Source organism: Armigeres subalbatus, chromosome 3, assembly GCF_024139115.2.
Source record: "Armigeres subalbatus isolate Guangzhou_Male chromosome 3, GZ_Asu_2, whole genome shotgun sequence".
Lineage (NCBI taxonomy): Eukaryota > Metazoa > Arthropoda > Insecta > Diptera > Culicidae > Armigeres > Armigeres subalbatus.
This window is the reverse complement of record NC_085141.1, coordinates 212174726-212191729: the sequence shown is the minus strand read 5'-3', so window position 1 is coordinate 212191729 and position 17004 is coordinate 212174726. Positions and strand designations below refer to the sequence as shown.

The following is a 17004-nucleotide window of genomic DNA, read 5'->3' as shown; positions in this document are numbered from 1 at the left end:
AACTTGAAATTAATGGGTTGATAAATTTAAAAAATAACAATCGATTAAATTACAAAATTATTAATTTGTAAAACTAATAAATGGATAAATTTCTAGATTAATAAATTCAGAAATTAATAAATTAATTAATAATTGAATCAATAAAAATTATAAATAATGACTAAATTAAATAATAAAAAAATTAGTGAAATAATGCACAAATATTTCACAATAAGTTTATAAATTTATATTAGTAAATTATAAAATTAACAAATTGATGAATAAACAAATCAATAAATTCATAAATCAATGAAATAATAAATTAATAAATTGATGAATAAAAAAAAATTGATGAAATCATCAATTAAAAATTAATAAATTACTAAACTGCAGCTGCAAGCATAACTGTCCAATATTTACATGATTTGCTATCTATATGGGAAAGTTATGCTTATGTGGGCAGTAAATTAATAAATTAAAGAGAAATTAATGAACTAATAAATCAAAAATCTAATATGTATATCAACAACAAAAAATAATAAATCAATAAATTAATTTTTGCAATTCCTGATCATAATACCTGGTTTACAGTTGTCATTTGAGTGATAAAACGGCCTACTTTTCCATACCAACAGAATGGGTGCTTTAATGACCATTATGCAACTCAAATGGGTTGCATAATATTCATTATAGCACTCATTTGGGTGCTATAATGAAAAACCTACATCGGGACAGTAGTTACTTGACTACATTTAGCTGAATTAGTTTGGGTGAGTGTTTAAATAGTGTACTCTAAGTGTCTCGTAATAAATGAAATGGTTTGTTGGACATAACATCACAATTTTCCAAAGGCAATTGCATTCATCGCTTCATAGCTTTTCAAGCTATTCAATTTGGCACGATAAGATGGAATCTTATTGTTCTCTGCCGCAACATAATTTATTGGCATGAATGATCATGTGAAGTAAATTCGATTGAACAATTTTGGTATAGATTTATCATATTAAAGCCCATTTTTCGTCATTGCAAAAAATAGCGTGTGCAACTCGTTGCAAAACTCGATTTTTTCAGCACTCGTAGTATTTATCCAACTCGGCAAGCCTCGTTGGATAAACGTACAACTCGTGCTGAAAAAATCATCTTTTTGCAACTAGTTGCACAAACTACTATTTTGCAATTCCTGATCATAATACCTGGTTTACAGTTCGTCTTTGAGTGATAAAACGGCCTACTTTTCCATACCAACGAAATGGGTGCTTTAATGAACATTATGCAACTCAAATGGGTTGCATAATATTCATTACAGCACTCATTTGGGTGCTATAATGAAAAACCAACATCAGAACAGTAGTTACATGACTATATTTTGCTGAATGAGCTTGGGTAAGTGTTCAAATAGTGTATTCTCTGCGTCGCGCAATAATTGAAATAGTTTGATGGACATGACATCAAAAATTTCCAAAGGCAAGTACATCTATCGCTTTACGGCTTATCAAACTATGCAATGTGGTAACATGGAATCTGATTGTTCTCTGCAGCAATATAAGAATGATCATGTGTAGAAAATTAGACTGTAGATTTTTGGTACAAATTTATGAAATTAAATTTCATTTTTCGTCATTGCAAAAAATAGCGTGTGCAACTCGTTGCAAAACTCGATTTTTTCAGCACTCGTAATGTTATCCAACTCGGCAAGCCTCGTTGGATAAACGTACAACTCGTGCTGAAAAATCATCTTTTTGCAACTAGTTGCACAAACTACTATTGAAACCTAGTATATCAGTGACTCAATAAATAAGGAAATGAACAAATTATAATTAATGAACAATAATGATGGTGTTGTAAAAAATACACAAAAAAATGATATTTTTTCCTTCATTGCACACTAGGTAATCCGCTTTCAAAAGAGGAAAAAATAATAACTTTCTTTACGGACAACTTACAGAAGAGATCAAGGGCTTATTCAAAAGAGAATTTTTCAAAGGATTTAAGAATCAAGGACCGGGAACAATTCTGTATGTATTTATGGGGCTCGTTTTGCCCCAATGTCTCATACATCACGAGTTTACATATTTTGTCATTTAATCGTTAGGACATTGCTCTAAAATTGTGTTTATCTCTTCACTGTGGATCGACAGAAGGGCACTACACAAATTTAAGGGATTTTTGGTGTTTAATAAGCGTCAAAATGCATTTTATTTGAATTTTTCGGCCGCGTCGATTTGAAATCGTCTCAAAGCAAATTGCCGCCGAAATCGTCGTATGGCCAAAATGGCCATAAGATCTATCAGATCAACTGTGAACAAAATTGTTTGATTTCAATAATCAGATTATTTTCAGAAATTGAGTACTTTTTTTAATGTTTTGATGTTTTGGCTTTGCATTAACACAGATTTAAATTAAAGATATTGGCGACGATTTTAAAGGTGCATAAAAAGTGATCGACGCGTTTCGTTACCAGCGAAACTGAAAATAATTTTAATTTAAATGATATTTGTCAATGATATAATGAAATTAACGAATAATCACATATTTCTTTAAATGTATTGAATTATAGGGAACTTTGGAGTCATACAAGTCTAAAATCTCATTATATATATTTTTTTATACAAAAAAGGATAACTTTTTTCACGGACGACTCACAGAGGAGAATGAGGGCTTATTCAAAAGAAAATTTTCAAAGAAATTCGGTGAGTGATTTTTTATAGACGCGGGATACTACTGTATGTAGTTATTGAGCTCGTTTAACTCCAAGGTCCCATAAATCTTTTTTTTTTTCATATTTTTCGTCCTTTTATCTTCAAAACATTGTACTAAAATTGTGTTTTCCTCTTCATTATGGATCCTCAAAAAGCACTATACATATTTTGGTGGTAAATGTTGGAAATTAAAGTGATTTTGGGGTAAAATAATCATCAAAGCGCATTTATGTGAATGTATTTTTAATATAAAAGCTTCTGTGCTTGTTCGACCTCAAAAACCCCCTGGAAATTTTTTTCAATGCAATATACGAGTATTTGTTATTTTCATAGTATAATTGACAAATTTTTATTAAATTAATATTACTCCATCATTTCTTAACTCACAATTATTGATCTATATAATGTCATAGAGGAATTTGGGCAAAAAAGCATGAGAAAAGAATATTTCCGATCTCATCCTATCTATTGTCACATCGACTCTCAAATAATATGATAACTCTTGTCTAGTTGTGCAATCGGGTATGGTTTGGAAATGTTCGGCATCGGCTCTATCCAGAAGTTTTTAAAAATCGTGTTTTATAAAAATAAATCACAAAACAAAACATTTGCGAAATGACTTACTGCATTAGTTATTGTTTCACAAACATTTATAAATTTCTGTACATTATTTTTGGACAATAGTATCAACAATTATCTGTAAATATTATTTATTTTTACAGAATACATGAAAAATTCACATAAAATGCACTTTGATGCCTATTTGACCCCCAAATCCTTTAAATTTCTAACTTTTACCATATTTAGTGTGCACCTCTATGGATCCACAGTTAAGAGATGAATACAATTTTAGAGCAATTTCTTAAACATAAAATATAGAGAAAATATGAAAACTCGTGATATATGGAACATTGAGGCAAAACATGCTCAATATCTACATACAGAAGTGTTCCACGTCCAATGAAACAGCACTCACTGAATTTACTTGGAAAATTCCCTTTCGAATAAGCCCTTGATTTCTTCTGTAAATTGCTCGTAGAGAAAGTTAAAAAAATATTTCTTCGAAATCGGATTTTCCCATTGTGCATTTGCTTCCATTCCACTGAAACTTGGCTTACCTTCTAGAGTAAGAATTTGAAAGCTGTCAGTCGCATAAATATGTATCTTGTGTGGCAAGTAAAATAGATACACTATACACTGGAAGGGAGCCGATGATGTTTCCAACCCGCAACCATTCTAGGCCGGACCGAGAATCAAACTCGCCATTTGGGTTGGGAATCCTGCGCCTTTGCTCGCAAGGCAGACTGGAGACCCGTATAAATTAATATAATTTAATAAAATATAAATTAACTATTACATCAAATATTCATGAAATAAAAAAAATAAAAATAAAATTATGAATAAATACAATGGTTTCCAGTTAGCCTTGTTAGCAAAGGCGGAGTATTCTCGATTTTCGTTGCGGTCTAAAAGATATTTTTTGGGTTTTCGGGCATTCTCGACTCACTGGGCATAGGGTATCTTTGTACTTGCCACATAAGACACATATCCATGCAATTGACGGGCACAGAAATAGAAATATCAAATAATAACTGTGGAAATATTAATGGAACATTGAGTAAAGAAGCAGGCCAAGATTCAGTGGTAATATAGAGCCATTGAAGAGGAAGGAATAGAAGAAAAAGAACGAATTTATTTTTTATGAATGAAGTAATCTATCTATGAAAATATAAATTATAAAAATATAAAAATGATTGAAGTATTAAAATAAAAAATATTTAAGAAAAAATAATACTACCAAATAATAAAAAAGAAACACAATTCATTTATGAGAAACTACTGAGTTAGTTTCCTTCCGACCAAACCGATACGAGTATTAAAAAGAGCGAAAGCGACACACAAAGCAGGAACCCACCCGAAACCAATTCAACGAGATCAGTAAACACTCTCGGTCGATGTGAACTCCCAATCAAAATCAATCTATTCTTCTTGTATTTTTGAATTCACCACTGCTCCACGTTCATGTTCACCGTCGCGTTTACACTTGCGGTGAGTTCACCGCAGATACGATTTCACGATGATTTCACAGGCATGACCGTGGAATGCACATAAATCTGATATTATTGATGTTTTTCATGTTTTTATGCATCTCACTACTAAATGCAGTATCAAGAAGTTATTATCGAAAAACAGTTTGTTCACGTTCACGTTCACGGGAGGTGTAAAATGCGCTTTAGACAATACGGATGAAAATTGGGAAAATTTGTTGCTCAACTAAGCACAAGAGCGCAACACGAAAACAGAAAACGAAACAAAGTCATGCCCAATGAGCTTCTTCAATTACGTAAAATCAGAATTAAAATCAGGCAATTTTCCGTCATCCATGTATTTAGATGAACGCGTCGGTAATTGGTCGGAAGATATCTGTAATCTTTTTGGAGATTTCTTCCAAGAAATATACGCCTCATTTTCGGAACTAGAATGCGACATTAATTTTTTTTGCGCCTATCCCAGAAGTCGCTAGGGATATTAAATAGATCATGTTACCATGTTAAGATATTCTAAACGCTTTAAAAAACTTAGATGTATCTTAAGTCCATGTTCCTGACGGTATTCCACCAATGTTTATGAAGAGTCTGGCTATAGAGCTAACGGCACCTTTTTTTGGCTCTTCAGATTGTCACTGGAATCCGGAAAAAAATCTAGTTTCCCTCCGAGTATTGTACGCACTTTTCGCTCGAAAACCCCGAATGCTCTCCGGTCCGCCTCTTTTAATGTCCATGTTTCATGTCCATAAAGGGCTACCGGTAGAATCAGAGTTTTGTGTAGACCAAATTTCGTTTCCGTCTGCATGTTACGGGACCTAAGCTGGTTACGTAATCCGTAAAAGGCCCTATTCGCAGCAGCAATACGTCTTTTCACTTCACGGGAAACGTCATTGTCACAAGTCACAAGCGTTCCAAGATAAACAAATTCTTCAACAACTTCAAACACATCCCCATCAAGCACTACCTCTGCACCAACACCACTAGGTCTTCCCCTATCTCTACCTGCCACCATGTACTTTGTCTTGGTAGAGTTAATGGTTAAGCCTATCCTCGCCGTCTCCCTATTCAGTGGGACAAAAGCCTCCACTATTGCTCTGCGATCGATTCCAATAAGGTCGATGTCGTCCACAAAACCAAGGATCATATGCGACCGTGTGATGAGAGTGACATTCCTCTGCACGCAAGATCTCCTAATAGCGCCTTCGAGTGCAATGTTGCACAATAAATTCGAAAGTGCTTCAATCCGTCTAAGGTCACAAACGAGGTTGACACTTCGTCTGCAATCCGAATACTTGACTTCGAGCCATCCAGCGTTGCACGTATCAGTCTAATCAGTTTCGCCGAAAAAACATGCTCGGACATTATCTGCCACAGCTCATTTCTCTTCACTGAATCGTACGCTGCTTTGAAATCAATGAACAGATGGTGAGTCTGCAAGTTGTACTCCCGGAATTTATCAAGGATCATTCGCAGGCTAAACATCTGAGCCGTCGTAGATCGGCCTCTACGAAAACCTGCCTGGTATTCGCCGACGAAGGACTTCTCAAGCGGTCTCAGTCTGTTAAACAGGATACACGACAAAATTTTGTACGCCGAGTTCAGATCCCTCTGTAATTGGCACACTCTAGTCTGTGCCCTTTCTTATAGATTGGGCATATGAGGCCATCCAACCAGCCGGCAGGCAGTTCTTCATCCTCCTTCCTGGATAATGAGGTGAATTGTTTGATGCAGCTGCTCACTTCCGTGTTTGAGAAGCTCGACCGGGATCCCATTCTTTCCAGCAACTTTACTGTTTTTCAGCTCATTTAGAGCCTTCTTAACCTCGTCCAGCGTTTATGGTTCCACATCTTGACCGTCGCCGACTATGTCTATGTCGACTATGTCCATTCTGCCACCATAGTCTTGTCTGTCAGCATAATCCCCTTTCGTTCATTGCACATGGCGGGCACTGGCGCAGTTTTATGCCGCGCGCCATTGACAGTTGCGTAAAACCTCCGCATATCGTTTCTATCCATGTTCTCCTGCGCTTCAGGTATCACACTCTTTTCGTGTTGCCTTTTTTTTCTGCTGTGGATTTGTTTCTCTTTTGCCCTTGCTACACTGTACCACTCTCTGTTGGAACGGGTACGAGCCACTAGCATTCGACACCTAGCAACATTTTACTCGTCCGTCACTCGCTGGCACTCCTCATCGAACCAACCATTTCGTTGGCGTTGCTGTGCAGTGCCCAACAATTCCTGCGCTGTTGTAGTCACAGCTTCGTGGATATTTTCCCACAATCTGTTGACGTCACCAGATCCAGTGGCATCTCCTATCCGCTCGTCCAGCTTCTGGTGCTACTGTTCAGCAACTCCTTCAACTGACATGCGTTGGATATTGAAACGCATCGTTCTGTTATTTCGTGGATTCGTGACGCTGGAGAGTCGCGCCAGAATTTTTGCAACTACAAGGTAGTGATCCGAGTCGATGTTCGGACCTCTGAAGGACCTTACATCTATAACATCCGAGAAATGTCGTCCGTCGACCAGCACGTGGTCTATCTGTGAGCAAGTGTCTCCTTTCGGATGTTGCCAGGTGTGTTTGCGGATATTCTTACGTGCGAAGTATGTACTGCTTATTTCCATCCCTCTAGCAGCAGCAAAGGTTACAAGTCGCGGACCATTATCGTTGGTAGCGGAATGAAGGCTTTACGTATGACAGGGCGAAGGAAACTTTCTCTTCCGATCTGCGCATTTGCATCCCCGACGACAATCTTTACATCGTGTGTTGGGCACTCTCCGTAAGCCTTATCAAGGCTCTCATAGAACTCATCCTTCACGTCATCAGGCTTATCGTTTGTTGAGGCATAGATGCTGATCAGGCTATAGTTGAAGAATTTGCCCTTCATTCTCAACAAGCAAATGCGGTCGCTTATCGGCTTCCACCGGATAACACGCTTCATCTGCTTCCCGATCACCATGAAGCCAACTTCTGCTCTGTCACCGCCGCTATAGTAGATGTGGTACTTGAATGAAGTGTTCGCTATGGGATCCACCGCCCGGAATTCACGTTCTCCAGTTCTGGGCCACCGTATTTCCTGGATTGCTGCCACACTCACGCCGACCTTCTGCAGCTCACGAGCCAGGAGCCGAACACGTGCAGGTTCATTCAAAGTTCTCACGTTCCAAGATCCATCTTTCCAATCGTTGTCCTTTATTCGTTGCCGGGTCTGTTGCCGTTGAATCAATCCGTTTGCTCTACTTTTGCCTTTTTTGGTAACTGTAGAATCTACGGTAGGCTACCTTACCAGGGTTGCGCTACCTACATCGCGTTGAAGGGGCTGCCTTCTCGATGCTGACACGATGCAACATGGTGTGCACAGTTTAGTTTAGAGTCCCTCGCTGGAACTCGGACGATGATCAGCCACCCCTAACATGGAGAACAGAGAACGGACGCTCAGTAAGATAGAGGAGCAAACCCTTCTTTCACTGTCAGCATACGAGCATAGTTCCCACCGGGGTTGGTTACCAGATCTTCCCTAAGGTTGCTCGTATCCCGGCCAGCACCACCAGGAGGTAGGGATAGGAGTTGCTGGGCAAGAGGCTAAGGACCGCGAGATGGGGTCTATTTTATTCCTCCAGGTACGAGAAGTACCAATGGTACGCTAGGTTGCGAAGGCCGACGGAGGTCCTTCGTAGCTTAGTTGGTTAAAGCACCAGTCTAGCGTACTGTAAGGTCATGGGTTCGAGTCCCATCGAAGGGAAAGTGGTTACCTCCAATACATTTTCCAAATCAATATCTTCCACATAACGTACATATTCACATATGAGTTTTCATAACATTGTAAATTAACGTCCAAGTCGGGTGGTTTAATCCCCGGAAATAGGCAATTACCTTTGATTGAACTGATGAATCATCATGATTGATTACATATTTTGATCTCATTTTGTTGTAGATTTCTAAATTGTATGATCTGTTATCAAACTGTGTACTTATTTTGTTATCGGAACCAATATCAAATTTTGTATTCGATTTGCTCTCATCGATAGCAGGAATAGTTTTCGATTTGATGTCACACACAGCTAATAATTTTCAAAATTCAACGACGTGTAAAATTGCAGCTTATCCCATCAAACGAATTAACATTCGATATTCAATTGAAGTTGGCTGAATTTTACAAGCAAGCATAGTTTAAATTTATTTCGAATTAAAAGAATAGTGAGATCGATTGAATGTTACGTTTCATTTGCATGCTCCAAATATGTGCATGAAAATACATTTAAAATCACAACATATTTTTAACTGTGCAGTAAGATTTTTGTGCTATACATTTTGTTATTTTAACCGTTAAAACGATCAAAATTATATCAAATTAAGTAATCATAATTGACGATTTCACAACATCAAAACAAGTTTTCATTTTGCTCTCAAGCTTTGCTCGGGTGGATAAACTCTACGCAGAAATTTGCACCGAAATATCATTTAAATATCAAGGTATGCTATGGATAAAAACGTTTGTTACAAATAGCTAAACTTGATCTCCTCATGATATACTAGTGCAGTGGCGTAGCCAGAAAATTGGCCTGGGGGGGTTTTCTGAACATTATTTTTTTCGAAAAAAAAATTTCTTCCTAAAATTTTGTCTCTGAGGGGGGGGTTTATACCCAAAACCACCCCCGTGGCTACGCCACTGTTCTAGTGCAATATATTGACATTGTTGTCTGATTTTTTATCTCTCATATCGAACATGTCCATATATAATAAGATGCAATTAAAAGCTTTTTTTGCACATCATCTCCGGATTGGCTTTACTCGCAAGGCCAACTAAAGAGAGACCCATTGTTCTTAGATATAAGGTTGTTCTCCATATCGAAATATTGTAGAGCTATTGAAACTTTTCCATCATACAGCAAGACTCATACTTCTTACTTCTTAAAAATACCCGCTTGGCTTATGGATGGCCTATATCGGCATTTAAGATGTTAGTATTTGCCATTGCCACACATTTTCTCCCAATTTAAACTTTTTCCGTCCAATGTTTCATCAATCAATTATTCAAGTTACGTTAGTTTCCGTAACAGATCTTCTGAATTCACATCATGGAACTAAGGCGGAAGAGTTGCTCCCAAAATACACCTGACCTGTAGCCCATTAGAATAAATAGTTTCAAATTTTTCTCACGTACCAAGAATGTTGCACCACGGCGTCGTCGTTATTGAATTTGTCAACAGCCGTGACGGAGCAGTTCCATTTTTTATGTGCTGCCACCGTTGCAGGGTGACTGTTACAGAATTTCAATTATCTCCGAAGTGAGTGAAATGGCAAGACAGAGACCCATGGGCATGGGCGGGGGCGTCTTCCTTTCACATCTGTACAGCCCTAGTCGCTGTGCTACATTGATGGCATAGGTCAGATACCTTTCGGGACCAACAAAGGTATGTCTATGAGCTTCTCTCGGGATAATCTGTTTGCTGAATAGAATTCCTAAACTGACTTATACATATTTCATCGGCTGTGATATACATCCTGTTTTTCATTGAGATTTACTACATCATACACTCGCGGATGCGTACAGTTTTAACACCATTCGTGCGCTTCCTAGATCCGGATATTTTAGACTTTTAAATTTGGGTTTCAGATGATAAAATGTTAAATTTTCATGTATATGAATAAATACAAAAATAGATTTTTTTTGTTATATGTTGAATAAGTTTCGTGGAACAGTTATGGTCCTACAATACACATAATCTAAAGCATGACTACACGTTCACCCCACACAGAGCACCTAGGATGACGAAAAAACCTAAGACTTATAAGTTGGCACCGAAGGAACGGAACCGAGAAAGGAAAAGCACTTACCAATCGTGGTGATGACTGTAAGGGAATACAGGAATCCTCCGGAGAAGGACCATTGCGTGTCGCTTTCCAGCGTGATGTCGCTTCCCTGCCAGCCGCGGCGGGCCCACAGCACAATCTTCTCCTGGTAGGCGCGTATTTCTTCTCCTACTCTAGAAAGGAAAGAGGGCAACCGATAGGAAAACAAAAAAAATGAACGAAAATAAATTTCTTAAGAAAGGCAGTCGATAATTGAATTAGAGCTTTAGCGGTTTGCACTCGACGGATGGTAACCGGAATGGTAAACAGGAAGAGGAAGTAGCCCAGACATAGCTGGCGTGGGAGTTGATGACACTTCCCTTGAAAGCATTGGCTTTGAATGTCACAGTTCGCAATGCAGACCAGTATTTGTGTATAATGCTGGTTCTTATTATCGTTGTAAAATAAGACGGCTATCTTGGAGTTTGTCTTCTAGTCATTACCAAAGATGAAATAGGGGAAAATACCTATTCTTGGCAGTCTAAGACATTCGCCAAATTGAATGATAAAAATAATGAATAATTACACTAAAACACAGGTACAGTTTAACTGGTATACATTTGTATGCTCTTTCTTTTATGATTGGTATTCACTAAATATAGCAGCTTTTACCACAAACTCAGTAAATTTAATATAAAGTAACAGGTCAACGTTTCTTCTATTGGCATAGCAATTTCTATTATCAGCAATGAGTTTGCTCCCTTTAGCAACTAGACATGGAAGTAGAAAACTGGTAATGTATTGGTGCCAAATGCTGGTTGTTTATATCCTCCAGTAGTAAAATTCATTCATATTAATCGGCCGCACGCTCATCTCGCTTCACTCAATTTTGGAACAAACTTTATTATTTATCAAAACTGGCTTTAAAAAAACATGAATTTTTAGCCTTGGCATCAATTTTATGTCATGTAGACAGAGCTTGAGCTTGAGCTTGAGCTTGATTGACTGCTCGTAGTTGCTACTCCATTATGACCAGATCAGCTGTTCTTGCACAGGGAACCAACAGATGTTTGCTTGGGACTAGCACACATCTTCAATGTACAAGTACTGGTGATCTCATTTGTTAGGTCATACTGGCGCCTGCCACGTCAGAATGCAAGTCAATGTAGGGAAGGGGAGGAAATGATGATGCAATCACTCGCGCACTGCAAGCCGAATATACCTCTGCACTTGCCACGAGTTCATGCGGAATTTGTTGGAATTTCTGGGTTAGGTTGGAGAGGCAGAGGTCCGTCTTGGTTAACGAGCTGCCAATGTGATAGATAGGAGAAGGTAACTGATGGAATTTCTAATTGGATGTAGGAAACGAGCTCTATAAGTTCATTTCCAATTCTAGCAGATTACTGTTAGAATACTCAATTTGAAGGTATAGGAATAGTAATGGAAACGGTATGGAAGTCCATTTCCAGTTCTAGCGATTGCTAGAACATGAGAAATAAAGAGAAAGATACAAAGTAGGAGAATGGAACGGACCTGGGATTGAATTCACGACCTCCTGCGTATGAGGCAGAAGCAGTAGCCATATGACTACCAAGCCTGCTTCGAAACAAGAGAGACCACGCACTGAACTGATTAATTTTATTACCGGCCGCGCAATGCAGAACACAATATTTCGTCCGACCACGCGATCGTTCTGCTGTCCGAAACATGAGAGATCACGCACTGAACTCCTTGGCATCAATTTTATGTCATGTAGACAGATAGGCAAAAGCATTTAAACACATTGTAAAACAAATTTAACCCTTATGCGGCCAACAAAAAACAGACGTGAATGGCAGATAGGGTACTAGTGTATTCAGATATTTACATTTTCATAATTTTTACCATTTCAAACCTATTTGAATAATGTTGGCCGTTTTGGAGAAGGGAACTTAAATGCTTTTTGTCCGCTGCCAAGATTTACATCTTTTGTCTTTTGTAATGCCTTATAGTCGTAAGCAAAAGTCTATCAACCAGTTTCAAATATACAACTTGCTCTTTGCGGTCCTTACGTGATATGTTTGTTTCATCAAAAAAAAAAATCATGGTGGTTGTGTACAAGACACGACCGCTCGACGTAAACTACGTAAAACCAAATCTATACACATAAGAATTAATTTTTGTCTGTCTGCCCTTATAGATTAGGAAACGGAATGAACATTTGTATGTAGAGGTTTTTGGGAACGATAAAGATTATTATGATGGTATTAGACCCCTCCTCTTCTGGAGGGGGGAATCCCATACAAATAAAGTACAAATTTCTGCTTTAATCGAAAATTATTCTAAAAAATAGAATCTAAATTTGCAAATTTCGAATCCTTCTTTTAAATAATGTAAAAAATATATAATTAATCAATTTTAGGCGAAACGAAGCTCGTCGGTTCTGGTAGTATAGTATATTAACAATATATTCCACCTCGTAAGTCTTCATATGTTGAATAATGGGCAGCACTGTCCTATCCAGCCGCTGGAGCCACCCCATTCTTACACTACGTTTCACAGTTGAATAATAGATAATACGCTAAAAGTAGACAATTATTTATGGTTGAAATGCGCTATGTAGGAACGGGAATGGTTATGATTTTTTTGATGAGCTTGGAAAGTATTGAAGTCAGCCACATAAGGGTTAAAATACTGCGGTGTTACTATCACTTTTGATATAATGTATGGTCTGCGTAAAAAAATATGAAGCATTTGTATTTTAACACTTTTTTTTAAATAAATGCCATCGCTGGATATTTTGTTCGTATTTTTGCTAAAATCAACTCACATAAAATTGTGCGTGGTGTATCTCCTTAGCGTGTGTTTGATATGCTCACAAACACATTCTCTCGCTCTATTCCGAAGTGTGCTGCTGTCAAAGAAAACGAACAGTCCCGATTTTATTTAGTGAAACATAGAGCAAATATTGCTGAAATTTGCTCTTTGTGGTGATAATCAAGTTATGATAAAGTGTAAAAAGTAGTTTACGTACTTAATTTGTCGTGTCATACGCAATTAAGAGGAGAAACAGGCGATCCAAAAAAGTAAGTAACAGTTTGCTTTTCGTGCGCTGCTTTCTTTGGCAATGCAATAATGGCAAGGATTTCGTAGGTGCAAATTTGTTTCGGTGATTAACACATCAAATCTTGCTACTTTTACACAAACAACTTATTAAAATGAAAGCTTAGACTTGAAATTGTGTGATTGAATCAAAATTATGTTCAAAAATAGTGTATGTTTGCTGGAAAACGCAAATATTTTTGAGGGTGCCAACAACTGTCGCACCCTGCCAATGCCGTATTCTACCCTAATTACTGCACATGAAAAAAATATTCGATTCAATTTCAGTTTAATGTAATGACGTGATTAACATAACGAGATAATGATTTCAATTATATAATAACATATAGAATCATTTGATGGCAATGGAAATAATTTATTTATCAAGTGCATCGCAATGAGTGAAACTTCACTTCATAGGAATTCTCAATATTGTTCGAGAAACCGACACATGGGGTCTACGTATTTCACGACAACGACCGAAAACCCGAGCCTGGCAAGTTAAACTGGCACAACTTCCATGAAGCTTGAGATTTTGGAATTGGATGAACAACTTTTTCTTCTTCTTCTTTAGCTCTACATTCTAACCTGAGCTTTTAACTGTTATGAGTGTTATTCCTTCCATTGCATGAATTTATCTTGTGTGGCAAGTACAATAGATACAAGAAAAACATTTCCTACCCGAAAACATCCTAGGCCGGACTGAGAATCGTTCTCGCTATCTCCGGATAAGCACACCTACGCCTTTGCTCACAGAATAACTGTAACGAGCATGTCCGTTCTTTGAATGTTTTCGTATTATTATCTTCAGCATAAAGTATCCATAATATTATAATTAGTTTGAACCAGCCTAATACTGGAAAGTTCACCCACTGCATAAATATTGTTTCAAATTCACGAGTAGCGTACCACAAGCAATCATTTGAATGAGTTCCTACCCTAGCCAACTCGCACATGCTGTAACCGCCCAAAAAGGGAAAAGTGGTAGCAGCAGACATGAAATTTGCCCGCTTGCTGCAGTGCATTGACCCCCGGAGGAATGCATTTAGGGGATATTGAACTTATCCCGAATGGGTCCGCTCTCCCAGATTTAGCGAGCTGGGTGATGCAAGCCTTTCGGTGTAGACTAATCCCCCTCCCTTTAACCTTGATCGTTTCACGAGCGTGGATTTCCCTCTCAGGATTTCCCGAAGGTTATGATTGCGAAGACAATTTATAATGCGCACCTTGATCTGAGGAAAAATTGACCTCAATCGATCACTTCGTTCTGGCTAGTGGAAGAGGCAGGAGTGATCGATTTATAATTGTCACGCCGTGATGTGTTTTTGAAGGTCCATATTAACATGTTTGTCTTTAATTAAATTTTAATCAAGTCTTTCCCGTTTAGATTCGTTGAGTGTAAATTGTTTAGTCGCCAAGTTGTGCGTAAAGTTTTTAGTTTCGTGCGTGTGAATGAATTGTGCAGGTAATTGGTCAATCTATAGTGTGTGCATATTGTGTGTGTGTGTGTGCTAATCATGTCGTCGAACGAAACAACTACGATTTCTCCCTATTCTTTTCTAGCAGGATTCGCAGGATTGTTCAGGTCATCCAGTGATGATAAAAGGGCGTAAGTATTGTTTCGTAATCGCCTAATTCCTACGCTTGTAAAATCGATTTCCCTTCCCCTTTTCCCCTAAATTGTCTTCACCCCCAGTCTTACGTCACCCGATTCGTTCCTTTTCTTAAAACGGGAGTAAATAGACCCATCCCCTGGGGGTCTTAGCGGCCGGTAGCCCTATATCTGGAAGGTGGTCTCCGAGAGGAGTGGCGCTTAAACCATCTATCTTATTTCCCTGGGAAACGTGCGGGTTGGCGGGTTATATAACATCGGGACAGATTCTGCTGGTTTACAAAGTAAATATGATCCACGGGATCATTGAGTTGGCTTCTTACTAGTGACGGGAAATGTCATTTCGATGTTGTGGGACTAATACGCTAATAGCTTTTTTGGCAGTTTATTTACAACTAGTTTATTTGTGGACGCAGTAGCGCCCGTGGCAAGTGTTTTTTTTTTCAATATGAACGATTGCATTAAAAAAATCAAAATTTTCAACGTCTGTTGTCTGTGATTTTTTTTTTCATCAAATGTTGTGTCTGATTGTCTAAGGTTGTCACTGGTTTTGTTTTCTGCATCTGATTGTAAAAAAGAATTGAAGTGTCAGATATTTTATTTTTTGTGATAACTTCCCCGCGTGCTGCGTCTGGTTGGCTAGTCACCGGACAGACAAACAGGGCTATTATATATATGATGATTGTGTTTTTCTATCATCATTTAGCCCTTAATGTCTGAGGGAAGCTCTCTCGCAGTAGAGCGTTGTTTTCGAACTAGAATGTCTGTAACTCGGAATTGGGAAGGAATTTCGCTTATCCCAGCTGACAATCTCTTTGGAATTTATCAAGGAATGTTCCTAGAAAATTTCGTGGACCTACTATTTTCCAAATTTGAATTGAGCTCTAAATAATGAACTATTGAACAACTGAAATTTTCGCTTCTTAGTACCGTTCTCCAATAATTTGAGACATAAAGGAATCGAATTTTGAAAAACATAACTGACAAAAGTTTTGAATTTTTCCAACAATCATTTTGATGTAATAAAAAGTATACGCAACCGCATAAAACTTTGAAGGAAGGTCTTTCTACTTCAACCAAGTTTTCAAATTCCATGCAAAAATAACCATTTTGGGAGAGCAGCAAACAGCATATTTTCTCGTGGCGCACGGCAAGTAAGGAGCGATGAGAGCGATCAATTTTGTATCTGGCACTAGAGACACTAGTGACACTAGAAAATACTCCAGAAATATCTTGTCAAATACTGATGCTTCTCCAGACATTCCTTTAGGAGTTCTTCCAGGAGTTCCTCCAGTAATTCGTCCAGCTATTCTTTCAGGAATTCGTCCAGATATTCCTCCAGGAATTTGTCCAGATTCCTCCAGAAGTTCCTCCGGGTATTACTCCAGTTATTCGAGCTTATATTCATCCAGGAATTCTTCCGGATATTCCACCAGAAATCCATCCGGAGATTTCTTACAGGAATTCATCCAGATAATCCTCCGAATATTCCTCCAGGAATAATTCCAGATATTCCACCAGGAATTCGTCCACATATTCCTCCAGGAATACCTCTGGATGTTCCTCCATATTTTCATCCGAGTATTACTCCAGGAATTCGTCCAGATATTCATCCAGAATTTCTCCTGATCATTCAACCAAAAATACATCCGGATATTCTTCCAGGAATTCCGCCAGATATTCCTCCAGAAATTCCTCTGGATATTTCTCAAGGAATTTCTCCTGATGTTTCTCCAAGAATTCATCTGAATATTCCAGCAGGAGTTCCTCCGTATATTCCCCAAGGAATTTG

General features: G+C 38.1%; 1 protein-coding gene across 5 annotated transcripts in view; it reads right to left on the bottom strand.

Annotated features, from left to right (window-relative positions):
- Positions 1–17004, bottom strand: part of LOC134219137 (potassium channel subfamily K member 18) — a 185978-nt gene that overhangs the window by 68552 nt on the left and 100422 nt on the right. For 4 of the 5 annotated variants that reach the window (XR_009981493.1, XM_062697836.1, XM_062697835.1 and 1 more), the window contains exon 4: positions 10565–10713. Coding sequence is in view for 4 of the 5 variants with exons in the window: in XM_062697836.1 (XP_062553820.1) it covers positions 10565–10713 (149 nt within the window). In the remaining variant the exon portion in view is untranslated. The remainder of the gene's footprint in view (positions 1–10564; positions 10714–17004) is intronic. The other variant, XM_062697838.1, reaches the window with a different exon arrangement.